The sequence below is a fragment of the Pagrus major genome, chromosome 23 (assembly GCF_040436345.1).
Source record: "Pagrus major chromosome 23, Pma_NU_1.0".
Lineage (NCBI taxonomy): Eukaryota > Metazoa > Chordata > Actinopteri > Spariformes > Sparidae > Pagrus > Pagrus major.
In genome coordinates this window covers 22,552,235-22,579,960 of record NC_133237.1, presented here as the reverse complement: position 1 = coordinate 22,579,960, position 27,726 = coordinate 22,552,235, and the positions used below count along the sequence as shown (strand labels likewise).

General features: G+C 40.0%; 1 protein-coding gene across 1 annotated transcript; it reads left to right on the top strand.

The window, feature by feature from the left end:
* The first annotated feature begins 14,437 nt into the window (after positions 1-14,437).
* LOC141018950 (ubiquitin carboxyl-terminal hydrolase 31-like) lies at positions 14,438-27,301 on the top strand. The gene is made up of 16 exons (XM_073493705.1): positions 14,438-15,388; positions 15,565-15,699; positions 16,071-16,165; positions 16,261-16,353; positions 17,299-17,434; positions 17,822-17,969; positions 18,053-18,233; positions 18,715-18,826; positions 19,041-19,135; positions 20,079-20,156; positions 21,475-21,604; positions 22,030-22,149; positions 22,438-22,663; positions 22,779-22,937; positions 23,260-23,412; positions 24,583-27,301. Exons 1-16 carry the CDS (start codon positions 14,864-14,866, stop codon positions 26,070-26,072), a joined length of 3,876 nt encoding a protein of 1,291 aa, XP_073349806.1. The 5' UTR covers positions 14,438-14,863; the 3' UTR covers positions 26,073-27,301.
* The last annotated feature ends 425 nt before the right edge of the window (positions 27,302-27,726 follow it).

Genomic DNA, 27,726 nt, shown 5'->3' with positions numbered 1-27,726 from the left:
GATCTTTCACTGCCAGGACAGACACAAAGAGCAGACATCACACCCCTGATTGGCAGCGTTAAGGAAAGGGAGTTATAAACCGGTTGTTTCTAGAAACACAATTAGTTTTGGGGATTCTTTTAGTCTAATCAGCTGCATAATCACCTCCCCTCATTATTTAAACATAATTATACTCTTCCTCGGCAGAAAGTGTGTTCTATTTCTGTCCGAGTCTTACTGATGCCGCAGGGTGTGAAATTTATCTTCTACGTTTTAGTCTGGTCACTTCAGAGTCAATTGACTTTTATTTTTGGGATCACTCTTTGTACAAAATGTGCAAATGAGCCTCAGAGAGCCAAGAGCCACAGCAGCCTCATAGTAGCAATTTCACAAAAATGACTGTGTCACTAAAACAAAATGGCAAGAAAAAAGAGCAAAGTAAAAGTGCTGTGTACATAAATGGTTTCTGAGTGTCTTAATCATAAACCGGGGACATCTGCAGTGTAAACAATATGAGAGGATCTGAAAGCTGCAAGCAGTGGAGGAAGATGTGTTCAAAACCTTCACTTAAAGGTCCAGTGTGTAGGATTCAGGGAGATTTTCAGGCAGAAATGGAATAAAATATTACGAGTTATGTTTTTCAAGTTCCTCTTCCACGGAGAAATCTTTTTTTATTTAGCTGAAGAAGTGCCATAAATATAATGATATAATACTGATGGTCAACAAAAGAAGAGCTTGCAGGAAAGTGTCCTGAAATGTGGGTTTGCAGATTTAATGAGAAGAACAAACTTCTGCAAACTTTGGCAACGTGCCTTAGAAATAAACTTGAAATATAAAAACTGGTCTTTTTTGTAAACAAACCAGATAATATGTTGATGATGGTAATGAATGAGAAAAATGGGAATGCATTCATCATACATAATAAACAAACATTAGATAAATTCATGACTTTCTTGCAGATTTTAACACACGAAGGCTTTTTACTTTAACAGAAGCAGGACTGTTATCTGAGCTTTCGCAGGGACAGGTATACTCAGATTATCCTGACTGTGAAATCTGAATTTAGAAAAATGAGCCCATCTGGTGACCTCAGAGAGACTGGCGCTGTGTTGCTAAGCAATTCGCTGAGACCCAGTGCCATAAAGTAAACTCTCATTTTGGCCTCATGGTGTCTTTAAAGTTTAACTCAATTATATGACCTCATAACAATATTGTGCACTGTCAGTGCTCCCCACAGAGGAAGAGCTAGAGAAGGAGATAAAGTGTTCTGCTCATGTATATCCACTGAAAGTGTGCATCTCTGCATTTTCCTCAAGTAAAAGCGTGGAGAAAAAAATGTTAAGTAAGCAAACTTTGCCGTGTCTTTGCAATAGCACAATAATTGCTTGTATATCAGCTCAGTTTAGTCCATAACATAAGGTTGAAGTTGAGTCTGCTGTCTGAGTCTGTGGGAACAGGAGGCCAGATATAAACTGGATACTTTATTCTCAAGAGCCTTATAATTGGCATGATTATTTTTAACTGTAATGCTCCTTTATGACCTTTTTTATCACACGTCAGACATTGAACTTCATTATGTATCAGTGGTATATCTACCTGTTATTACGTTTTAATCCTTTTAATCTCAACAGAAGGTTGGGCGTCTATAAATACCTGCAGTTCAATATTGAAGTCGGTCACTGAATCCTCACAGGAACAGAATACATTTATGAGCTGCCACAGTTCTCAAGTACAACACAACATTTCAAGCCACTGAGGCGGCGGGGCTGTGTACATTTCATTTCATTATTCATTTAAATGAGAAAAAAACATGAAAATGATTTGATTGCAAGGTCATTAATCGCATAAATGTCAGCTGCTAAAACGAATCACTCAGGAATGCTCGCACATCTGCCTAGCAACTGAGGAAGAGAGTGAAGCTGATTGTCAAATCAAAGCGACTCCCTAACAGCATCCAATCACTTTTGTCCCTGCTTGTCCAATTTACGGCATTTTAACTGTGATGCAAGGTTGTTATAAACGGAACTAGCTCCACCTGGATGGCTTTGAGAGGCTCCGACAGTCAATGTGCCGACGAACAGCATTGAAGAAGGAAGAGACAGAGCACTCAAAAAGAGACAACAAGGACACAAGAGGGAGGCTTTGATTGATGGAGAAGTTGTTACAGGAGACAGACGGACGGACTCAGACAGCCAGACGCTCTTTTCAATAGTTGACAGCCAATGTCTGTACATCTATGTGAAAAGGAAGCAATGAACCGTGGGCTGGGGGCTTGTTCAGTCTCCAGCCAGCAAAAGACACAATAGCCACCGTTATTATCCAACTGTAATAGAGGACAATTAGCTCAGTGTGCTCGTGGAGAGAGATTTGAGCTGATGCTGCTCATTTTATAAGAAATGTTGATTCATTTTGACTTTTTTTTTCTTTTGGATGGCGCTGCGGAAGGTTTTCTGTTTTGAAATCACTGTGCTTACACCGAAAGGATCCAGAAAATGAAACATATTTGCCTGCGTGTCTGCTATCATTCGGTGCTCAAGGCCAATTGCAACATCGAGCAGCGAGCAGTGAGCAGCGAGCAGTCGGCTCTTCAGCTCTGAGTATGCCAGAAATTCGTAATACAAGTTGCATCATTGGCCGAGCCAAAGGACAGTATGCTATCGATCTGGGAGGCTGACACCTGTTATCCACTTAGAGTATCCACACTTTTCTCAATTAGACTGAAGTGTCGGTACTCCTGCTCTGTCAGATATCATCAGTGTGGCATTTCCAATGCGCTCCAGTGAGAAACTGTTGGAATTCCCTCAGACAGGGATAAGTTGTCGTCTTACCATCTATTTTCAGTCAAAGTGAATGTGTCTGTATAAACATTCAGCTAGCCAGCTAGTTGTCAACATGTCTTGTGGTATTGCCTCGTGGTCTATTGAAGTGGGAATCTGCCTCTTGTATGATGGATTTATCCTTGAATGCTTTTTGAGCGTCACTGCCAAAAGTCTTCAGAGAGCTCTTTACATCTGACTGAGTCTCAGAGTTGTTGATGCTCCGTGCTGTCAATCTCCACTGTGACTGCACCAGAAACATGTCATAAATATGAGAGTATAATAGCAAACTTTATTTAGTTATCCGCTGAAACAAGAGGTTCCACCAGGTCAAAAAGTAGCTGATGGATGTTCACCGGATGTTTACCATCTTCACCCCTCTCACATCCCCCCTAGGTCTATTTAGATTTGTGTAATTTAAGTGAACCGTTCTGTTCATACCAGGTCTAACGGAGAATTCCACCTCTTTGGGGTCTATGCGAGAAATATCTGTGCCGAATACCACTTTTGTGGCTACAGAGCTTCAGTGAGAATTTTCCGTGAATATTGAAGCTATAATAGCACACTGGGGTGTATATGCTTTGCTATTAGTGTTATAATCAGTCGAATAGGAGACGCAGAGAGGAGTCAAGATATCAGCCATTATGAAATTTCTACAGACAGCAGTGGCAAAGGAAATGTCAAGAAACCACAGAGCTTATCCAGATTTTGGACATTTATGAAACACTCCAACACAGGAAAATACAGCTGCAACAATTACTGGATTCATCGATTAGTCAAGATGTTAAGTAACTATTTTGATAATCGATCGAAGTACAACTGTAAACATTTGCGGGTTCCATCTTCTTAAAGACATGATTTACTGCTTTTCTTAAATGACAAGACTATGAGTTGCACAAAACGAAGCAATTTTAAGACGTCACTCTGGGCTCTGGGAAAATGTTTTTGACATTTAATAGACTAAACCAATTAGTCAATGAATCATGGTTGTCAGGCCTTGCTTGACTGCTGAGACAACTTTGCATTTATGAGCATTTTGTCACTGAAGATCAGAGGCTACAGCTGTGTAAGGTGAGAAATCTTCCCTGTTTCATGCTCTACTTGCTTAGATAAAACACTGTCACGCTCTCTTTGTGGCATCTTTAACAGGCTGTGTAGCTGAAATATCTGAGGCATTTTTTTTTCTTGCTGTTGTAAACAGAAAACATGTTTCCCCAACTTCAGACTATGGTGTCACAGACAGAGAAAAAAACACCCTGCTGAGGCATCACATCACATCCACTATACATGCAGGCTGGAAAGGAAGGGTTGTTGACAGCTAACAGGCACCGCGGAGCCGTTTCTCCCAGGTGGACTCATTTCAATTACAGGAGTGGATCTCTCCCAACTGGATTTCACTCTGTCTCAGCCGTCAACCCAAAGTGACAAAACGGGTCGACGTGCCACCGACAGTGGGGCGCCGGCTGCCAAGGAAACACTGTCAAAGCCAAGTAAATGCCTCTCTCGCTACATCGGTGCCGAAGTCGTGCCAAGGAAACACTTGCTCACCAGTGTCTCTCTCCTGAGAGAGCCAATGAGCCCGGCAGCCAAAGGCGCCTTGCTGATAGGGATGTGAGTGTCTCTATGGTAACAGCAGAGGAAAAGGAGCTGGTAAATACAGGTAAATGGAATTCTGTGATGACGGAGAAAAGGGACCCTTTATGTTTGAATATTTACATTATAACGCGGTCAAACATGGAGAAAATTATAAAGCCTTTACAGAGTTCACACTGAGAAGTAAAGCAGCCGATAAGGCCACAGTGGGTTGACAGACATATATAACACAATCATAATCCAGGTGCGAATGAAAGACTTTCTCCCCAGCGTTATTTTCTCTGCCAGTGTCAGTCACTGTTTAACCCAACAGTGTCAATCACTCATGAATAACGCTTGGACGTGACTCATGAGCTTGTTCTTCTCAACTATTGTTCCCACTTCTCGTTCCTTTCCCGTTTGATGTTTTAACGTCAGACAAATGACACAGAGAGATACAGCAGCACATCAATACAGTTACAAGCTTTACATTCTGCTCCAGTCGGTCATTAGCGGCTTCAAACAGACGCCTCGAGATTAGCCTTTGTGTTTTTTCTCAATAACGCACCTTTTATAAGCCATTAGTCAGCCGTTGTTTTCTCCAAGTGTGTGTTTGACTGTGAAAGCTTCAGAGTGACAGAGACAGAGGTGAAGATTTTCTACGTGTGTTTGTCTTACGTTTAATTCATTACACTCCTCCTGAGGTGCCAAAATGAAAGAGAAATATTAACAGCATCCTTTCATGGTGACATTGACACTCTATGTAATTGAGTCGAACAGGATGAGCATATTTTGACCTTCATGTTCCTCTGGACTTAATTTAACACATCAGCCTGAGGGCATACACATCCATATCATAACTGGAAGTAGATTATCCTGTAGTGTCGCTGATGATAAAAAGCATGACTATCATAACCTTTGAGACAGAAACCGAGAGGCTCATCATCAGCCATCAGCCTTATCATGTGACTGGTCCTGAGGGACAAACTGTATAAGCTACATGGATCGAGCTGCCAGTTCTTTAACGAGCTTTTCCACTGGATTTGATGTGGTCAAGTGTAGACATGGCTGTGATCTATACTGTATGCACCTGTAGATAACGCACAATCTATAATCCAGCAGGCTGTGGCCCAGAGAAACACAGCACATCCAGCCAGTGTATTCTCAAAAGCTCCCGGTGTCTGTGTTGTGAAGGCACATGACAGGCACTTTGGCTTGGAAATTGATTGCCAGACAAAATCCCAGGAATTGACGGTTGGGGGCTTTTGTAAAGGGGTTAGGGCGTCTGCACCACAGCCAGGCAGCAGAAATCACTGACAGCCACGCACCAAATATAAAACTTAAACAATGGTGCAATTCCTCACTTATTATACCACAGATAATACGTCCTTTGTCACCCTGAAAACAATCACTCCAGTAACACTGCTCTCAAAAATAGCAGCCACTGAGTCTGCGAGGGCAGTAATGCCACCTTCATAGTTCACGCAAAAAAAACATCAATCTGCATCTACAACACAATGTGCTACAACACAAGTGTGCTCTGAAGTCTTACAACTGCTCACACACGCTATAATTAATGATGACTTCCGACCAGAACAACTGAACACTATATTTGTACGTCATTACCATAACCTTTTATGAGTGTCTCTGTGAATGTGTGGCGAAAGGAAAACACTGGGGAAGCTGCTTTTTTATAGACAGGTTCTCAAATAATGACCACTGATCTACTGTATAAGCAAGAGAGATAATGATTAATTAATGATGACTAATGGACTCATAATGAGTAGTTGAAAGTGGAGTTATGACCTGCAGCGGGGTGGCTTCTTAAGAAAAGAGGAGAAAGCCACACAGAGTCACACATCATTTCTGCACATGCACCCGCGTTTCTGTTACACCGCAGTGAATAATGAAACATAGTCCTGTTTTATTACCCTTTTAATCAGCTACACATTTAATCATCGTCAATATTAAAAGCACAGGTAAATTACAGGCTCAGAATTGCTGCAGCTGTCACTGGGGGAAAAGATGATTGTGTGTGTGAGAGAGAGAGTGAGAGATAGAGCTCACTCCAAAGTACATTATTGATTCATACACAGCATGAGGCTCAGCACACTGCTAAAGGGGTTAAAATCACATCAACATCAAGAGGTCTGAACCTGTCCTGTTCTCACCTGGAGACCCGAGAGAAGCACATCTTCAACACGAGCCTGCAAATGTGCCAAAAAGTGCGTCTCAGATGTTTGTAGCCAGTGTTCACGAGTAAAATAGCACGTCTTCGATGGGAAATTCATGCTTTATCTGATGCGGTGCTGCTCTGCTGCACCTATATGTGTGTTTTTGCGTGTACGTGTTTGTGTTTTGATTGTTAATGGGTGTGGGGCGTCTCTAGCTTTTAGAGACGTCCAGAGTAATGTTACATAACAGGAATAACAGGAGAGGATTCACAAAAAATGGTAAAACCTCATGAAGCCATCCAACCATGGCCACCTGTGAAGTTCAGGTGAAGCCTTTTTTTTTTTTTTTATCACAGAACTGGATTTCCAGAATCTTCTTCCAAAATCTGGTTTCACACAGACAAGTTGAACTAGTGATCAGGTTGAAGCTTTAGTGTTTAACATCTTTATTATGACCAGCAGGTGAACTTTTGACCAGGCAGACACAGTAAAGCACTTATAATGTTCCTTTTCACCAAAAGTGGAATAAATCCGTTTGATTTTCTTTTAAATCGTCATTATAAACTAATTCATACATTCATATTATCTGTGTATAAACAGAACTTTATCCTCCGTCAAATAAAAGGCTCATTTCATATGATTTTATATTCAGATCAACAGGTGCCAATCAACCAGCCTCCTCAGTAATGACAGGATGAGTAAATAAAGATGATGCATGTATTTGCTTGAATGATTCTCATCCAAAGATGTAATTTTTCATGCTGTTAAATGATAAAAAATCCAGTTTACCTGTGTCTCCAGACAGTTTCCCAGTGAGAAATCTTTTATCTGCTGCGTGTGTCAGAGTTCCTCCGCTCTCTGCAGCAGGACGCTGTTTTCCTCTCTGAACGTGGCGCAATCAACTTCAGAGAAAACAACGTTTGGATATTTTTCCTGTGACAGACGACAGACAAAAGCTCATTTTGGTCCTTCGAAATGCTTCCTGAGCTCTCGCTCCACCGATGCTCACCCAAATATGGCCATAGGAAGTGCGACGACACTTCACAGCCCCTCGACTACTGTCGGAAATATCGCAATCGCGCGTTGAGCGCACGACACAAAAAGGTTGAGGCCATCTGAAATCGAAACTGAATACAGATTTGCATTCTGTCCATAAACTGAGCAATAATAATTACACCAGATGGCCAACAGATGATTAAGGAGGGACTGGATTTACTTTTCCTATATTTTTCATTTTTCAATGTCAATATTTATAAAGACTTAAAAGATTAAAAAGATAATCCCTCCAGAGGAAAATTGGTAATAGAAGCAGCACATGGACAGAAATAAGTACAAATAAAAAGAGAATTTAACAGATTAAAAAATACAAAAGTTTATGAAATACAAAAGATAGGCCTGTATATAAACTATTACCCAATTTGGCAATACATATACAGTAGCTACAACACGACTGGTAAATCAAAAATAAAGAATATGCAAATATATGCACTTTAAAATATTTTTTTTAATGTGTGCATTAATTTCCTCATAAAATGTGCATTGGTGTTTCTGTTTTAATATACTTATGTATTTATATGACTTTGTATCAATCTCATTACATTTTCTATTTTATTTATCATTTTATTAGTATTCTTTTAACGAGGTATTTTATTGTACATTATTTTTCCTTTGCATTTGCCCCTATTTATTTCCACCAGCTTGATTATTTCTGTATTTTTATTTTTTATTTTCACTGTTTCATTCCTCCATAGTTTTGCACTCAATTGCATCATGCTTTAGCTTTAATGTTTCAAAAATAACAGTAAACGTATTTCTCCTCCACTCTCTGGGTTGCTTGATACGGATGATCACTTCCAACCACATCCATTTGAATGAAAAGAAAAGCCGGAGTTTACGGTTTGCACCTGAAGGCATCACTTGACTGTTGCTGAGGGATGTCGCCGAGAAAAATCCTCTGAGCACCAGCAGGGACCAGGTTCAGCTGTCAGTCATCTACTTTTACTTTGTTCTGCCTAATGAGCTCATCCAATGCTTTAATTAGGTTACATCTAAACGAACCTTTTACATCTGAGGGCGTAAGTGGGCAACTCAGGAGACCAAGACACCACCAGTAGGTCCAACAGGTCTCAGTGTCCATCCTTAAAAGATAAATACACAAACAAACAAACCAGTTTATTTACAAACCATAAATACAATATGTAAATATTACATATACTAATGGCCAATCAAATATAAGTTGGCTCTTCACTTTTTGTTTTACTGTACTTACATAGGCCTACTATACTAAAATCACCGTATTACCTTAACACCTGCGGATATGGGCTTCCATTTGAGTCACTGCCCCCACACCTGTTGTTTGTCCACCATTAACTACTGTTGGTAGCACTAAGCATGCCATGGCAACCAAATATGGTAATTTACAACCAATGTATGACTTTTCTAAACCCTCCTCATGATTACATCAGAGCCATAATTTGGAGGATTAAGCGTGGGATTAATATCTAAATAATGAATAAACAACATTATTTCCTTTATGTTGGCACCTGTTGTGAAACCATTTCTTTCTCGACAGTGCTTCATTGAACGGCACTCTTACGGTAATATTTACAGCACATGGAAATAAGGTTGAGCGGAAGCACTGTGAATCCCTTGCATCACAGGAGACGTCAGGCGTTTTCACACTTGTCTGTTTTTTGCGCATACGTGAACGGAGTAGCATCTGCACAAATGCTTAAAATAGGCACAGGAGCATTAATTATATGCTTGTATGGGAAGATGTGCCCGTCTCTGAGCGTAGACAGTATTTCACACGCGGCCATTATAACAGAAGCTGCGGTCAGACACTATATCATAGAGTAGAGCTGGCCATTCACTAATGAAAGCATCAACAGAGTGAAAGCGAATCCACATCCTGCCAATGGGGAGTTTCTTTATCACTAATTACCTCCAATAATCTACATAAGAGCCAGATCTGAAGCTTTTATTGTTTCTTGTGGAAAAACACTTACTAACAGTAAATATTCATAATGCCAAGGTTACTTAAAATCACATCTGTTTTATAATAATGTTGTGCTCTCCTGTGCAAACACCAGACTGTACAAAAAGTTTGAAGGTGCCATATTGGAAAAAAAGTTTAGATTTCCATGTCTTTGGTAATCATAACGCTCAGTCCACAGAGAATTGCACACAGCCTGTGTTCAGAAAATGTGCCTTTTAAACAAGCTGTCAGAATTTCTGCTACGTTCTGATGTCATAGCCCTCGGCACGCCCCCCAGCACAGCCATGTTTGCAAAAACACCAGCTGAGCAGATGCATAAACACAGAGAGCAGTGTCTGCTCAGGCCTGTGAGAGCTGACCAATCAGAGCAGACTGGGGTTTTTCTGAAGGGGGTGGAGAGTGAATTGAGGTGCTGCAGCGATGGACAGTCTGAGATAAATAGTGTGTTTTTTAACATTAAGGCATCTAAATATTTCCTATTAAACACCTTAAATAAAAGTATGAACCTGAAAATTAGCATAATATGGGACCGTTAAAAGCTATTAAAGGTACCACAGCACTTTTATATGTTCCAGAAGATAATAGTTGCATTCAGATTTCAAAATGAATCCTACATCCACTGTTTTTCAGCTCAAAGTCAATGCCAGTTAATATTTAATTCTCAGGTGGGTCATAATCGGGACAGATGTTAATAAGAGAGGGAATTTTCACTCATGACTAACTGTGAGTGCCTCCTGAGCTGTGACTGTGTGGGGAATTATAAAGAAACATGCTGACAAGGAAACTATAAGCCTGAGTCTGGAGAGTTACATCAGGTACCTTCGGTAATTCACTAATGAGGTAAAACAAAAGGTAGACATCTCCCTGATTTGGATATGTTTTGACATCATTTCAAGTCTCAGCAAAATTGAACAGAAGGCTTTTCCTGTGGTGAGTGATAAGACACATGTGACCCTTTGCCTTGTTTCCATGGACACATCATTAGAGAACTTCCCCAGCTGGCCCCGACTGCTTGAAGTGTCGATGGCAAACAACAAGTGAAGGATTTCGTTACAAGCAAGACAAAAGCGAAGCTGACTTTCAAGTCCAATACTCGTCTCATTAAAGTCCGATAGGTGTGACACAATGGGAAGATTACAGTAGATATCCTGGAAATGAGGTTTTTTAATGATATGTAATTTCATGTGTGCTTTTTCTTTTGTAGTTGTGTTTTTTTCTTCAGTTTATATTAATGATCTGTTACTGCTTTGACAGATTTGCAGTTCTTATCTGTGTCAAGAAGCTGCACTTCCTTACCGTCAGATCACACTCATGTCTTCTCAAAGGTCATTCAGACAGTGTTACATTAGTCGTACTGCTGGAGGTGCAATTCAACCTTTTTTTCTTTCTTCTCTCTTGTACGTATAAGATGAGTCAAACCACTGTTAGCGAAGAGAGGGCTGTTGTATATAAAACCTTTGCCGCAATGTGACTTTATATGTTTGATTGCTTGAGTACACTGGGTAGTTATTTTGTCCCAACCACATTGCCTTTTAAGTGGAAGTGGCAGGATGAGCGCGTGCCCATTTACTACTGCTGAATTTACCCACTCAGACGACAAATCAGGATGAAGCAACACATTCTGATGATCCTGCCAGTCGAATCAGAGCTTTGACACAAACCTGTAATAATGGAGGCAGCAACAGTTTCCAGTTTCTGATCACGTAAACTGCACTCAGAGAACTGCTGACAGGTTAAAAACTTGCACCCACCACAGCTTAGACCCACTTTGTTCACTGATGATGATTGTTCACAGAGCTGTTTCCAAGTCTTCCAAAACAGTGGCACGTATGACCAAAATAAAAAAGACAGGACTTTGAGGTGCACATAGAGCCACCCAGTGGTGAGTAGTGTATCTGTACTGTACCCTCAATGACAATATCACTGATATCCATGCTTTCACTAACAGCTGCATAACAGATGCATCTGGAACAATCAAAACATTGCATAAAACCAGTGGTGCTAAGTATTTAATCATGTCAACTCAAGTACTGCCCTTAAGTTCAAATTTGATGTCTAACTTTGTACTTTACTTGAGTATTTCTATATTACTTTATATTATTACTCCACTATATTTCACGTGAAATATTGTACTTTTTACTCCATGTCATTTTTCTGATAGCTTCAGTTACTGATTACATTGATTGACATGAAATGATTAAACAGATGAAAAAGGGCTGAACTACCTAAAAGTAATGTATATAAAGTAGTTAAAATACACTTAAAAGTTGATCAGGACTAAAACGCTCATTTAAAGTATGTTCATTTTCCTTCACAGTGTCACTTTTAATGCAAAAGTTTCCATATCATGTTGAGTCAATGTTTATATTTTCAGTAACTTAGTCTGATTAAATGATGTTAACGCAGATTTATACATAAACCTCATGTGTGTATTTTATTATTACATATAAGCGGAATCTCGATATAAGCATAATGTGTTTTTCAAGTGTTTATTATTTAAGTATTATACAGAAAAGTAAGGTATTTCATTGAACTTATCTATAGAAAATTTACATTTGATTAAAAATACTTTTCAATCTTTAAGGCAAATTATCTGTTGAGGTCCTACCAGCCACAAAACTAATGCTACAGAGGCCATACGTTTTATGAAAGAGTAAGATTACAAGGACGAGGGCCAGTCTGTTTCCTAATGGGTACTTTTACTTTTGATACTTAAAGTACTTTATATTGCTATAACTTTTAGACTTTTGACAGATGATACTGATAATTTTAGGTCAAAATACTTCCTCTGCCAGTGCCTTAAACAAAAAGTTAAAAGTAGCAACTAATTTGCAGTTTGGTGGTTGGTAGTATTTTTTTCATTGAAGACAAACATCATGTTTTCTTTTGCTTGTATTGATCTCTGTGTATATGCCAAGAGCGTTAGATTGCTCCCATAATGATATCTGACAAGAGATTTCAAGATTTCAACACAATGAAACTATCACTGTTACTTAGTGTTTACAGTATGAGCTACATTTTTCTCCATCAGAGAGAACAAGCAGCTAATCAACTCTTGACAACACCAGACAATTGTCACTCAAAACTCATTATCTGAGGAAATGTGCTGTGTAGTTACTGACATGACGAGCGGAACGACAGCACACTCAGACTCTCTTTAATTGAATTACTGCAGCAGTAGCTGATAATGAAAAACTTGATTTTTGGGGAATATTTATGTTGTGTTTTGCCTCCTCATTAGGTTTCTGAACTTCTTAGATTGTGAATCAGTGACAAGCCCATCATGACATGCAGTGTTTGGGATTTTCATTGACATTATGATTTGTTTTCTATTGCTGAATTCAAGCCAGTAATTGCAGGATGAGAAATTAAGCTGAAATTAGTCATCCCACTTAACATTTACAGTGTAAACAGGATGTTCCACCTTGAGTAGATTATGAAAGACAAGAGGAAAGTATATATATATATGTCTTTTCACATTAGCTGAATTAGGCCTCATTAAAATCAACTGTACTTGTAACATATGTAGGTGTATTTTTTCTTCTCCTCTATCTTTATCTTCTCCACCCACTTATAAGAAAAGGAAGCGGATGATTCACATTGAATAGAAACTACGTGCATTAAGAGGGTGTGCACACTCTAAAGTCCACTTTATTTAATGATATACCTTTCCACAGCTATTTTCTATATAATCTGTTTCACACTTAAGATTTGAAAAAATCATGACATACAGATAAAATAGTTCATTAACGTTTAATCAGTATGTCACATAGCATAAGTATATAAAAAAACCCACATATGCAATCATACACACAGAAAATCACTTAGATGAGGTACTCAATATTTAAATGCATGTATTTGTACATACGGACACATCCTGTCCCTTTATTTCTCTTTTTCTCTTCCCATCCTCGTTGTGCCTCCCTCAGGCAGAAGAGTGAAATGACAAAAACAAAACCTCAGATCTTCTTTTAATTTCATAAAGCAGTAATAACTGATACTGAGCAGGTACAAGCAGTTGTGCATTTAAATAATCAGTTTCTACGATACAGGTTGAAATGACTGAAATTCCACTGATGATGAAAAGAGTGAGACGATGTAATGTTTTTGTACTGGATCACCTTCAGATGCACTACAGCACAGATGCCTCCAAGACAAGCTCATGTGAGTATGAAAGCATTAAAATCTATTTTAATACATTGATGCACTGCAATGGCAGGAAATGGGCAAGCATGATTTATAAAATGGTTATCAACAATACTGTCTTTGGTGTCTGTGATGTCAACCCCAGCTCTATGTCTGCAGCTGAAAATAACAGAGAATAAAAAAGTTGCATATTTACACAGGCTACTGCAGTCTTTGTGGATATCTTATTCACAAATTTCTCCTGATTCTGAGTATTGTTGCTGTTAAAAAGGGGTTAATTTGCTAATTTATCAGTAAGTACACTTATACTATTGATTTGACAGTTAAAATGACTGGCTAGGTCTATATTTAAAGTACTTAAATGACAAAGGTTCATTAAAAAGAGCTTCTGGCTGCCAGGCTGCTGTTCTCACTCCAGTCCGGCAGGTGGCGGTAACGTGCGTGTAGACCTGCGTACCAGCTGCCAACACAAACAAGAAGACAGCGAAGAAGAAGAAGTAAAACGATTCTGCTATTTGTAGCTTAGCCCGAATGTGCCTCCAATTATGTGACAAATATGAGGTTAACCAAATTTCGGACACACTCTCCGCTTTAGCTGCCAGCCCCTGCATACCACGGAGGACTATCAGTTTCTTTTGGAGATGGACACAACGCCGGAGAGGACTGTTGCTGTTTCTGTTGGTCTTGTTGTTATTGTAGCTAGCGTCAGCGTTAGCTGAATTAGCTAACACTGCTGTCTTCGATCTCAGCATAACCGATGTCGATTCATTGCTGCGGGGCAGTAAACCCGCAAAAACAAGGTGACTCTGGAGCAAGTTGCGGTCGTAATAACTGACCTGAGCAATGTTCGTGTCACGCTTCTCAACTCGGTATGTAAGTAGCCGTCGCCAGTATTTTAAGCGAGGTTGTAGAGCACGGTTTGCTAACGTTATTTGACAAGTGAGATTAAGCTACTGCCGCGGCATGCTTTAGAAGAAGACTCCTCATTAAAAATGGTTTTATCAGCAAAGGTTAGCTAACGCACCTAATGCTGCCTGCAGCGTAAGCTTTAACGTTAACTAGTTGGCGTTATCGCTGTCTACATGTTTTGAGATGGAGCAGCAGATAGCAGCCAGTGAGATGGCTGTCGGTCTCCGCAACACATCTGTCTGAGTTGTACGTCTGTGAAAGAAGAAATCATGTCTTGCAAAGCCGCAACCAAGGACAAGAAGTCGAGCTTCAGCAAGAAGCTGTTCAGGCGAGGCTCTGTGCGCTCTGTGGGCAGTTTTATGAGCAGAGTCCTCAGGACACTGACAGCGTTATCTCACTTTGGATCTGAAGTTCAAACAGAAGATGACAAAGATGATGGAGGATTTTCCACTTTCAAATCTGGAAGTAAAGATGTGCCCATGGATGATGGGGATCTCGGGAGTTTACTGTCTGGTGAGAGAATTCCTGGAGTGTCAGGTCTCAAAAACCACGGGAACACCTGCTTCATGAATGCAATTCTGCAGTGCCTCAGTAACACTGAACTCTTTGCTGAGTACCTGGTTTTGGAGCATTATAAAGACGACGAGCAGGATGAGGACAAACCAAAGACAAATGGCGTACTTCTGCAGAAGAAGGGTCCTCTGGCAAAAGGAGAAGTTACAGAGCAGCTGTCAGGACTGGTGCGGGCTTTATGGACGTTTGAGTACACCCCCCAGCATAGCAGGGATTTTAAGGTAGGTTCATCATCTGTATGGATCCTAATGGTTCACTGCCTCTGGAAGATTTTACTTTGCTGACGCATGCTGAAAATGCCAGGGACAAATGATGTCTAGGATGTGCAGCTAATTAAACTTCATGAGGTTTTGACCTTGCATGCATTATGATCTCTGGGCCACCCTGTTTGTTGCAGAATGCTGTGTCAAAAAATGCCACCCAGTTTAAGGGAAACGCTCAGCATGATGCTCAAGAGTTTCTACTGTGGCTGCTGGACAGAGTACACGAGGACATCAACACAGTGAACCCCAACAGCAGGCCCGCTATAAAGGTGAATTTAGATGATTTGTGAAGGTTGTTAAAGCGATATTTCGGTGTTTTATTGAGAAACACTGAATGTATGTGTGGTCCACACACAACTGTCATAACCAAGTCATAACTGTACATGTCCGCCTTATTGCTCATCCAGTTATTCCAGTTGGTTTTGCTATTTTGTTCCACTGCATCATAACTCACAGGTGTCTGAAATAGTCTCTCACTGCAATCACAGTCTGGCTTAGCGAGGCTTGCCTGGTCTTGTTTCCTCTTGATTCTCTGGAACTAGTCAATAAACAACTTTCACAGTAACTTATAAACCCTGACAGGATGGTATTGTTTATGACTTTTCAATCTGACCAATAAAATCTGTTTTTGTTCGTTCAGCCACCTATTGAAGAAGATGACCAAAGCATAGAGGGGCCATCTCCTCCCCTCTCTGCTGGGTCGTTTGTACAAGAACTTTTTCAGGCTCAGTACAGGTAGGCTTTATGTCCAGTTTAAGTTCCATGTTTTCTTTTCAGTGTGGCTACACAATGTCTCTGCTTTATTAAGAGGTTTAATTTTGTCCCAACAGGTCTTCTCTCACCTGCCCACATTGCCAAAAGCAGAGCAATACGTTTGATCCCTTCCTTTGCATCTCCTTACCGATCCCACTGCCACACACACGGTGAGTTACACTCTTCAGCTGTGCTACAGCATGATCAGTTGACAGGTTTTTGCATGTTCATGACCCATTATTAATAGTTTACAAGCTGTATACAGTAATCACTAAAGTAAACATATATTGTTACAAAAATCCCTTTAGAAGGCTTTCCAAATAAAAGCTTGTTCTACCTCTTTTTTACTCTCTGAGGAAGTACAATGAATGAGTTCACTTTCATTGAACATCAGTCTTTGTGTGTGTTGACAAGTTTCTGATGCAAATATCAGTATGTGCAGTTGCAGAAGAAGGAATGTAACCTGGTGTGTTAAGAGTGTGTGGGGTGTTGAGTGTGCAGGAGGGGCAGCTAACAGGTGTGGGAGGAGTGTGCACTTTATGGTTTCAAAGCAAAGGAACAGTGTGTTCATTTTAGAGGTGTAAATAGACTTGTTAAATATGTGTAGTCAGAGGAAATAATCTTACATCATACAACAGGGGTCTTCAACATTTTCAGACCCCCTACTGCATATATCGTAAAAATATTCAGTTGCAAAATTAATTGGTATGAGTAAAAGTACTCATACCACACTGTAAAGACGCCCCATAGTAAGCAGTAATTGAAAGTAAGTCCTGCATTGAAAATGTTACTTAAATAAAAGTATGAAAATATAATTTATTTATATAATTAAAAAAAAATGTAGATGTAGACAGATGTATCCTGTGACTGTTATACTATTATATAGTATATAATGAGATTACTATTACACATGCATGGATGTAAAAGCAGGATTTTACTGTTACAATTAGTTTAGGTGGAGCAGGACTAATACTGATTATTCATTTTCACTACAGATTAATCTGATAGTTATTTTCTGTTAATCAACTGATTGTTTGGTTTGTAAAACTTGTGAAAATAGTGAGAAATGGTGTTTCTTAGTAAAATATGTCATGTATGTGGCTGTTTTTTTTCAGGCCCCTGTATGTGACAGTGGTCTACCAGGGGAAGTACTCTCACTGCATGAGGATCGGTGTCGCTGTTCCCCTCAACAGCACCGTCTATCGCCTCAGAGATGCTGTGTCACGTGAGACCAAGATCCCCATGGACCAGGTGCTATTCCTGTCTCTTATCAGCTCAGGGTCTGACACAGTGAGACTATGTTACAGTCACACAATGTTAGCACACCGTCCCTAAAGCCAGCTCTACCTCTGACCAGCAGTTGGTCATGAACCCAGTGTTTTATGAAGTGGACTCACTGCACATTTAGAGAGTAAGACAGGTTTTAACACAGTAGTGCTTAGGGCTGCAACAGCAACTGACTGCTAACATTGATTGAAGCTGGCAGGATACAATGCCTCAAGAGTAAATATTAATGAGGGTTAAAGCAGGATATTGTGATGACTGTGTTGTTTTTCCAGTAACCGCATAAAACATGAAGAGAATCTGGATGCTGTTAGTGTAAATCTTTTAAATGTACTCTTTATTTTCCTTTTTCAGTTTGTTTTGACTGAAATGTACTATGATGGTTTTCATCGTTCATTCTGTGATGATGATGACGATCTTGACATCATCCAAGAGAGCGACTCCATATTTGCCTTCGAGACACCAGAGACCTTCAAACTGGAAAACATACGCACAAAAAGAGGTAAATCATGCTTACTTTTTTGCACATTTTCACAGTAAATTTGTAGAAGGAAATCTATGGAGACTTGTTCGTACCTTTCACAGGAAGTCTTCTGGCAAACCTGAATCATAACAACTTGAAATATGGGACAGAAATCAGCAGGACGCCATCTTTCATGCAGGGGGCAATGACGCCTTTGACTGCATCACCCAATAAAAACCTGGGACCTGAAAAAATTATCCTTCTGGTGTGCAACAGAGCTTGTAGCGGCCACCAAGGAAAGAGGTACAGAATATTTTATGTTCTCCTGTTCTTGTCAATAATAAGACTGGGGTTTCCAACACAAGATCTACTTTTTTTGTAGTTCCCCAAAAAATTTTAGTAACACTTTGATGGGCTATTTGTGTTGTTAGGGGTGGCCAATCTGACGATTTTAGATTGTTAATGATCTTGAAGGCGTACACAATCTACTTTTGAGGTGATTCGTAGAGACTGTGGCATTTAATGTTCTCTTACTCAAACTTCACATATCCTCATAGTAGGTCTGCGCTATGTAAACAAACCGACAGAATGATGTAGCCAACTAGATGCCTATGCGAATTTGATACATTTTGTCACAAGGCTCTTCCTCGAAATTGAGAAAAAAGATTGCAACTAAATAGATAGTGATTTTATCTTTTGGCCAGATCGTCCACCGTAGGTGTTGTGAAAAAGTTCCTGGAGAAATTGATGACTGCTAACAGCTCCGCACTTTATGTTGTTTTAGGTTCGGACTGCCGTTTGTACTGTACATGGAGCGCACTGTGACCTGGGATGCTCTACAGAAAGAGATCCTAGAGAAAATGCGTCATCTTTTGAGGCCTGGGGTCTACATTCAGGTAGGAGGACCAAGCAGCTGGACTTAAATATTGAATATTGTACTGAAGAGACAAGAAAATGTGTATTTCAAATATGAGCCTGAAAAAGGCGTGAAATCAGTGAAATTGTTGTGCAATTACCATTAGTGACGTCATGCATAGACATCCGCTCTCCCTGTTATTAAGTCAGACATACTGGTCTTATATAAGTATTGAGGATGTTGTGTCTTTGTAGGTTGGACCTTTCAGTCTTCGGGTGGTTGGCGTTGTTGGTATCACCTACCTCCTTCCTCAAGATGAGAGACCACTGTGTCACCCAACTGTGGACAGGTCAGTTCTGCTTCTGTGTGACAATCACACATTTATATAGTGGTTCCTTTTGACTGAGGTGTAATTTTGTCTTGCAGTTACACAAATGTACCTGTCTTTAACACAGCATGTATTTGTGTACACTGTGCTTTCATAAATCTCCTGATGGAACGCCTTTCATATTGGAAATGTGGAAAAACTTGAACGTTACTAGCAAACATAAAGACCTTTACCTTTGTTTAAAATACTCTATTAGTTTATGAGTGTATATCCAGGGAGGTGTAGATATTTGAAACCAAGAGTCTTCTAGATGTTAATGTCAGTGAGAGGTGGAAGTGAGCTCCGCTGAAATCAAAGTAAACTTTGTAAACACATGCACACAAAGGTAAAGACAGGCCTGATCTTGGGTAATTGGGTGAGGTCAAAATTACATCCATCTCGTCCTGTCATCTTCTCTTTATACATATCAGTACTGTTGCTCTCTCATAGGCCTACCTCGCTGACAAGCCCTGACATGATTTTGACTTCGTTAAAATGCCAGTTTAACACGTTTGACGTATCACCTACATAAGTTCACAACAATAAAACAAGTCACAACATTTTTGTTCCAAAGAGGTGCACAAATCAAAGTGAGATCCAACCTGTTTCTGATCAGGATGTGCTTTCATAACAAATATTTTCTGTTATGCACACAATTGTATAACCTAACCAAAGGCAGAAATATATTTCAACTGTGAACTTATGTCTGTTTTTTACAAGTAACTAAATGATTTCATGTTTTACAGCCGTATTGGATTTAGCTACCCTCTAAAGTAAATTTCCTTCACAGTGACCCCATTTTGAAATTACATGTAATTTGAAATGGATTATGTGGCACACAACCTTTCCCAGAAAAGCTTTTCACACATAGATAAAGGGTTTCAAAATCCCTTTTTGATTATGTCTTCATTTGTTCCCACTGCAGAGCATACAAGTCCTGTGGACAAGGGGGGCCACCACATGTGAAGATTGTGGTCGAGTGGGACAAAGAGACCAAGGACTAGTGAGTGAAAAAGATTAATATTTGCTAGAGGTTGCTTTATTTTATCTGCAGTATCTTTGTTCTGCACAGGATGAAAGGACGAAAATAGCTTGCCTTGTAGACATGACACGAATGTGTATTTTATTGTAATTTAATGTAATTTTGTGTGTAATAGGCAAGCTAACAAGTGTGTAAGTGTAAATTATTAAGTAGAAAACACAGTTGAGACGACAGAAGCAGTTTTAAAATTGAATATACAAACTTGTGAAAAATAATATGCCTGAATCTTGTAGCTGCATGTGTCAACAGTATCATTCATTGAAACAAAGATGTCAGTTGGTCAGTCAGCTCATCCAATCCTTGTACCTGTTTTTCAAATTAAACAAAGACAATCTCGCCCACACATCACTGCACCGTCATGTGTCAGTAAAGGACACAAGTTTACAGTTCAAGGTAAGGCACCATTTCAGGAAAACTGATGATGACAGTCATTGCAGTGTGCAGGATTACTGAAAAGAAAAACTGTCAAGTCACATGTTGAACTTATGAAGGGCTATTTTACAGAACTAAACCTAATTTGAGCCTTGAATGTAGGTGCCGCCCACTGTATTCCCTGCTATTCATCACATTACTTGCTTTTTGAAAAATAAATTCCCTTAATCTACTTACAAATGTGTGTGAGTAAAAAAACAGTTGTGGTTTGTAGCCAAGTAAACACCGGAGTCTGAAGTTCCGCCTACACAATCAACAACATTTCCTCACTTAAGCTAATTACTACATTGTGTGGTTAACACACAGACACACACAGAACTACACACATGGTTCGTGTTTGTGCAGGAATTGTTTGTGAAGCTTTTCTGAGCCCTTTTCAATGCTGCTGCACCCCAGCAAGGTTATTAAAGAAAAACACAACTCAAAACCAGATGGATAGATAGATAGACTTTTTTGACTTTGGGGAAAAAATGAAAACTAACTGATATTATATTTTGTATTTACAAACCCAACAAATGCAATAAAAATAAACTGGAGATGTCTTAGATTTGTCAAACCAACAAGCATGAGGAGCCATTGGTCCATGTTTTCTGAGACAAGGATGTCTACATGACTGAGTCAGTTGCCTTCACAAAGTGTTGTGTTTGTATTGTAATCCCATGCACATGCCCATGACAAATACCCATTTTAATTAAAAAAAACAAACAAACTATAAAAACTTAACTAAATTACATAAACTAAATATTTCTTTTTGATATAAGGGGACATATTCTGGAGAGAGATTTTCTGATTGTCACATGACGTTGCTGCTGAATGAATGGACGACTGTGCTTCATGTTTCCCGCAGTCTGTTTGGACACACTGAGGAGGAGTACATTCCTGATGCAGAGAGTGTGTATCTGCACAGGGAACATCATCATCAGCCACAGGCCTGCACTCTCGCTCAGTGCTTCCAGCTTTACACTAAGGAGGAGCAGGTAACATTGTGACCACACACACAGCTGGTGCATGCACACACAAATACACACAGAACTGATCACTGTCGGTAGTTTGACGTTCGAAAATAAATCTTAGATTTTCCTTGGCACATGTCAGTGTTGAGTATATTTTGAAATATAGTCTCACATTTCTCTTCCCACTTATTATTCTTCTGCTGAAGTTCAAACAGTCTTCCACTCTCTGTGGTTTTACTGTGTATTTGACTCCTAATGCTATGTTAGGAATAAACCAGAAATTCTGAGCACAGACCCACATATGCATTGTGGTTTTTCTTGCCTGCGCTTGCTCTGGAGGGGGAATAGAGAGAAGCGAGCACAAAACTCTGGGCCTCATCCTGTGTGAGGCCTTTTTTATAAGCAGTGTGGTTGGAGCTTGTCCTTGATTGGTGGTGTGTGTGTTTCAGCTGGCCCCAGACGATGCCTGGCGCTGTCCCCACTGCAAGCAGCTGCAGCAGGGCCGCATCAAGCTCAGCCTATGGACGCTGCCGGACGTACTCATACTGCATCTCAAGAGATTCAGACAGGTATGTCAGCTCAACCAAACACTTGTTCAAATAATAATAATAATAATAATAGAAACCATTAGATCCAATGTGAACTTTATTACATCCCCTGGTGAATACTTTGCACATTCCTGCACAAATTTATATATTTCTCTACTTGCTCTGTTTATTTTTGTGCACCAAAACTCCAAGGGAAAATGTATCATATGACAACATCTACAATGCAACAAACCTGAATATGATTCGAATACTTTCTGAGTATCAAGAGCTTGAATAAATTTAAATGCTGATCTCTTTATCTTGTTCCAGGAGGGGGATCGGAGGGTGAAGATGCAGAACATGGTGAGGTTCCCGCTGATGGGCATGGACATGGCACCTCATGTGGTGAAGAGAAGCCAGAGCAGCTGGAGTTTACCTTCCCATTGGTCGCCATGGAGACGGCCATATGGCCTGGGAAGAAATCCAGATGACTACCTGTACGACCTGTACGCTGTGTGCAACCACCACGGGAACATGCACGGAGGCCACTACACAGGTAATGATATCAACAATTGATTCAAAGGTTGTATTATCAGGAAATAGAATAGACTGTATAGTTATGTGTTGATTATCAATTTTGACCCATTCTTCCCTTCGCTTTGCCCTCACAGCCTACTGTAAGAACTCCATTGATGGTCAGTGGTACTGCTTTGATGACAGTGAGGTTTCACCAGTAGCTGACGATGACGTGTGTCAGCAGACGGCCTATATACTGTTCTACCAGCGGAGGACAGCTATTCCCTCGTGGTCGGCCAACAGCTCTGTTGCTGGTCAGCTTTTATTTCCTTTCCTGAGTTCTATATTTACCATACGTATTCATAATTCAAGTCATATTGCGATCAATACAGAATGAAAGTACAAAGATACAATATACAGCAGTGACATTGTGAAAATTTGGGTTTGACTTTGAATACTTGAGACAAACTAACATTTGAATGTCAAGCAACCAATGTAAACACATTAATTGGAGTCAAGCATTACAAGTTTTGACTTTTACTTTTTTTTTTAAGTTTAATGTGCATGTACTGACCACAAAGGTCAGACTCTTTTGGGGAAAATGTCATATAAGAGTTTTTTAATACTTTTCCGCAGGTTCCACCAGTTCATCCCTATGTGACCACTGGGTCAACAGGTTACCTGGCAGTAGGCCTGCTAGCTTGGCCTCTGGGGCCTCATCCAGACGCACTTCTTTGGCATCACTGGCTGAGTCAGTCGAGTTTCCTGGAGAACGCAGTGAAGATGATGGTGAGACAATGCATATATTTATTTAATTTTTATGGGTGTCAGATTGTGGTGCTTTGTGATTAGATGCACATAAACTGCTATTTTTTTTTGACTCATTTTAAATTTTGGCTCAACGTTCTAACAGAAGCACTAACTTAATAATTAACTTTTGATTTTTAACTTTTGGATTAAAAAATATGTTTAAATAATACCATTCATCCATCCACCAGATGAGACCAGACTTTTTTAAATTCAGAGGACCAAAACCAATATACAACATCATACATGTGGTGAACCATCAGACGCAAATGATGAATGGAAAATACTCCATAGAGACAGCTTTGCTTTCATTGTGTATTAGTGTGTTCCACCTTTTAACATGTGGAACACAAACCTTTGTACGAAGTGTAAAACATCCCTCCACTGACTATATTTCTGTTGGAATCAAAAGATACCACAAAAGTTTCCCACAGTTCTTGATAGTCAGGAGCACCAAACAAACCAAACACCAACTCCAAAATCCAATTATAAAATTTAACATAAAAGAGGGAGAATATTACAAGGACATGTGTCACATGTGACTGGGGCGAGCAAGACAACATGCTTGAGAGAGCTCTGTACTGTGGGAAGCCTCACAGTCTGAGTGAGTCCAAATGGAGACAGATGTTGGCTGGAGCTGCTGTGTGTGGTTAATATAAATGTAGAGAATACAGGGTCTGCACAGGCCCCAAATATGTTGGCCAGGCAAACTGATATTTAACTACAACTTCCACAGATCTCACTGTGGATAGTGCTTCAAATGATGTATTCTGTTATACAACCAGCTTTTTTATTGCAAATATGTTTGAGTGCCTAAACTTGTAATTGTCTTATCATTACTTGTCCTAACAGTAGTAAATATATTATTATAAGGTAATTTGCATAATTACTTACAAATTGATTATTAACACCCTTAAATTAAAGCTGCTGAAATATCTTTTGGCACGAATTCAAAAATAATGGGTATATATAATGGGTTTTCTTTTTATGGTTGAATTTTGAATTTTCTTATGCTGCATTGCATACATTTGTTTTTAATAGCCTTGAAAAATGTTGTTTTAATTTGGATTAATTCAGGGTTGCCAAAGATACTTCCAGTTAACCGTCCTTCACAAAAATTAATTTCTTTGTAAAATGTTTCCTTGTTTTTAGGAGGATTCTCTGTCCGCCCTTTTGTGAGAAGCATCCAGCGTCAGAGCTTGTCCTCCAGGTCATCCATCGCTAGCCCTTTAGCCTTCAGCGACAGTGGGATAAAGCCCTCTTGGTCTCTCTCTGCAAAGCTGCACATGCGATCCAACTCGCCCTCACGTTTCTCCCTCGACTCTCGATGTTCTCCTCCTTTGGAGAGGATAGGAGAAGCCTGCGATGACAAGGTGTCCACGTCCTGTTTTGGCAGCTACAGTAGACATGAACGTTACTTTGGCAGCAGGTCTCCCCTGTCTATGATGGAGAGCAACCTGAGTGACCAGGACAACAACAAACGGTTCCTCGACATGATGTACTGCAGGGCTCCCACACCAGTGGAAAAGAAGAGCACCAAAAATGAGCCAACTGAGAACAACAACCAGATTACAGCTATTGACCAAAACATTCTCCCCACTCAAGCTACTCCCTCCAAAGAACAGAAACGTAAGAGCAGTATTGGAGGTTTTGGTTCAAAGGCAGAAAGCACAGGTTCCACAAAGAGTTCCAGCAAAGTGGAGACGGAAAAAACCTGCAAAAAACGTTTGTGCTCGACCTACAAGACCTCCGCTTCTGAATCATCTTCCAGTACACCTGTGAAAGGCAAAAAGGCGAGCAGTACTAAAGAAAAGAGTGTAAATGCCAAGAAAAGCACCTCTACACCAAGTGGCACTCCCTCCAAAACAAAGGAGGCAACTCATCCTGTAGAGACGCCACAACATAAGCCATGTGTCCGCTCCACACCACAGTCCTCAGCTTCTCCCTCGCCAACGTCAAAGAAGAATTCCACTATCAATGAGAAAAGCTCCACGAGCAGCCGGAAGAAGCTGGTAGAAAGGAGCTTCAGCAGAGATTCTATGCACACGAGCCCCGTGGTCGACAGTCTCCGAGGCAGTTTGGTAGCCCGCTCTCCACTGTCGAAGAGTGGGGAAAGCAACCGACCTGAGAGGAGATTAATAAGGAGCTCCAGCAGCAGCTCCTCAGTCACTAGCCTGCGCTCACCCAGCATATCAAACAGAGACCTGCAGCGTAGCAGCAAACCTGAGGAAAAAGGCTTGTCTTTCTTCAAGAGTGCCCTCCGACAAAGGGAAAGCCGCCGGTCGGCTGATCTAGGAAAAAGCACCCTGCTTGCCAAAAAAGCCTCAGAGAGGACGTGCAAGCAGAACGGACAGGCCAAGGACATCAGTGGTGATAAGGGAAAAACGGGAGATGCAGTGTCCTCGCAGACATCTACAGAGACTCATGGAGGTGAGACGAAGTCAGAGACAAAGACGTCTTCCAAGCCCCCCAGCTCTCTCAGTCGCACTCTATTGAACGTTGGCAAATCCAAGTCTTCCACTTCCGAAGTAAGTCTCAAGTCTCCCGCAAACGGGAAGAAGCCTCTCGAGAGGATGGCATCTTCCCGAAAGCTGTCATCAAGCATGCAATCTCCTGCACGTACAACACAGAGGCCTCAATGATACAGCCACAGTACATTGAACTTACATAATGCAGCTATTTTCTTTGTGCCTAAGTTCCAGTGAGCTCCAGGAGTATTTGTAAAGAGACATTTTTTGATGTTATGGTTTTCCTTTTGACTCTGGCATCATATGCATATGGGAACTATGAGGTTTTAACTTTGGCAGCCAGCTCAGAGTATTTTTAGCTGTTCTGGATTAAAGTTAAAAAAAACTGAACGTCACCTGCACTGCATCATCTAGTTCTTAAAACAGTATATACTGTCAGTTACACCTTTGAGCATTAGGAATGGGTTTGATGCGAGTAAGAAAATGGGGAGTGCAGGGTGATGGCTTGACACATTAGATGATTTCTGACATGGAGGGTACATGAGCATACCATATGCATTCAGCTGTGGAGCACAATCTATTTGATTGTGTGTACTGGAGGCCTATATGACAGCTGACAGAATTCCCTGTTGGAATCTTGAAATCCAATTATCTTTCCTTCAGACACGAGCTGTGTTATATCTTTGCAGCTCTGCAATCAGTAAGTTTAGTTCGCTTGCTAAATATCCTGCTGGAAAAACCTGATTTAAAAGGCTGAAATTAAGGGGGTAAGGAACATACTCACTTTGTATGAACCCACAGTGCATGGTTTGTCTTTCAGAGTAGCATTTCTGCTCTCTTTAGATTTAAGAGGAAAATAAGCTGGCTGTTGATGCCTAAGCCTCATTGCTTTCCTATAAACATTTTAAACTGCACATCAGTGACAACAGAAGCGTAACATCAAAAATATTCTCTGGACAGATGCTGAAACTGAGTTGATATGCTCACACATACACGCACACACAAACAAAAGAGTTTCATTCCGAAATATAGTTCTCATTGGTTGTTTTAATTAGAACCTGCAATCTGTTTTTCAAACACTTTCTCTGAACACCTCGCGCATTAATTAATAGGGTTAGTATGAGTATTTTTTGTCAAAGATATGGAGAAAGACATTAGTAATCTGTATGTACTGATAAGTGAATTCACATTTCATGTAGAGAGTATCAAGGATTGGCGCTTAGCTGAAAAGACTTCAACCTTCCTGAATATGAACATAAACAGTATAAAAACACAGAGGTGATGGAGGGCCAAGGACCAAAACAGAAAAGGATTTGAGATGAGGAAGAATTAGAGTCGGTACAAACAGTGAGACACGTTTTCCAATATTTTAAAACTTTATTTTTGTTTAATACTTTTTCGATAGAAATGTATTTTAGCCAGTCTTTTTTTCTCAAAGGAATGGTGTGTTTTGGAATGAAACCCTTTAAATTTAAAGTATATAAATACATAAATATATATATATATATACATGTCTGTACAGATATTGACAAAGTAAATGGTATATAACTAAATTCTTCCTTTCCATGAGCAAGATGAAAATGATCTTAAGCGCCTTCCAATGCTGTACATGGAAACAAGTAATTGCCTTTGGCAACATTGTAGTCTACTACTGTATGCATCACTGAGTAGGAATGTTGTTTTGTTCGCACTTTGTATAGATAAAGTAGTTTTCTTTTACGCAGAACAGTCATATATATAAATACACACTAACTTAACAATGTAATTATCTCATTTTTACTACGTTGTCTGTTCATGAGTGAAAGACATATCGTAAAGTATAGTCAAC

Bases quoted from the DNA above. Each gene is read 5' to 3' on its own strand.
- LOC141018950 (XM_073493705.1), top strand. From the start codon at position 14,864: ATGTCTTGCAAAGCCGCAACCAAGGACAAGAAGTCGAGCTTCAGCAAG. The intron at 18,234-18,714 runs GTACAGAATATT...ATGTTGTTTTAG, and splicing joins AGCGGCCACCAAGGAAAGAG to GTTCGGACTGCCGTTTGTAC. The intron at 22,938-23,259 runs GTCAGCTTTTAT...ACTTTTCCGCAG, and splicing joins GGCCAACAGCTCTGTTGCTG to GTTCCACCAGTTCATCCCTA.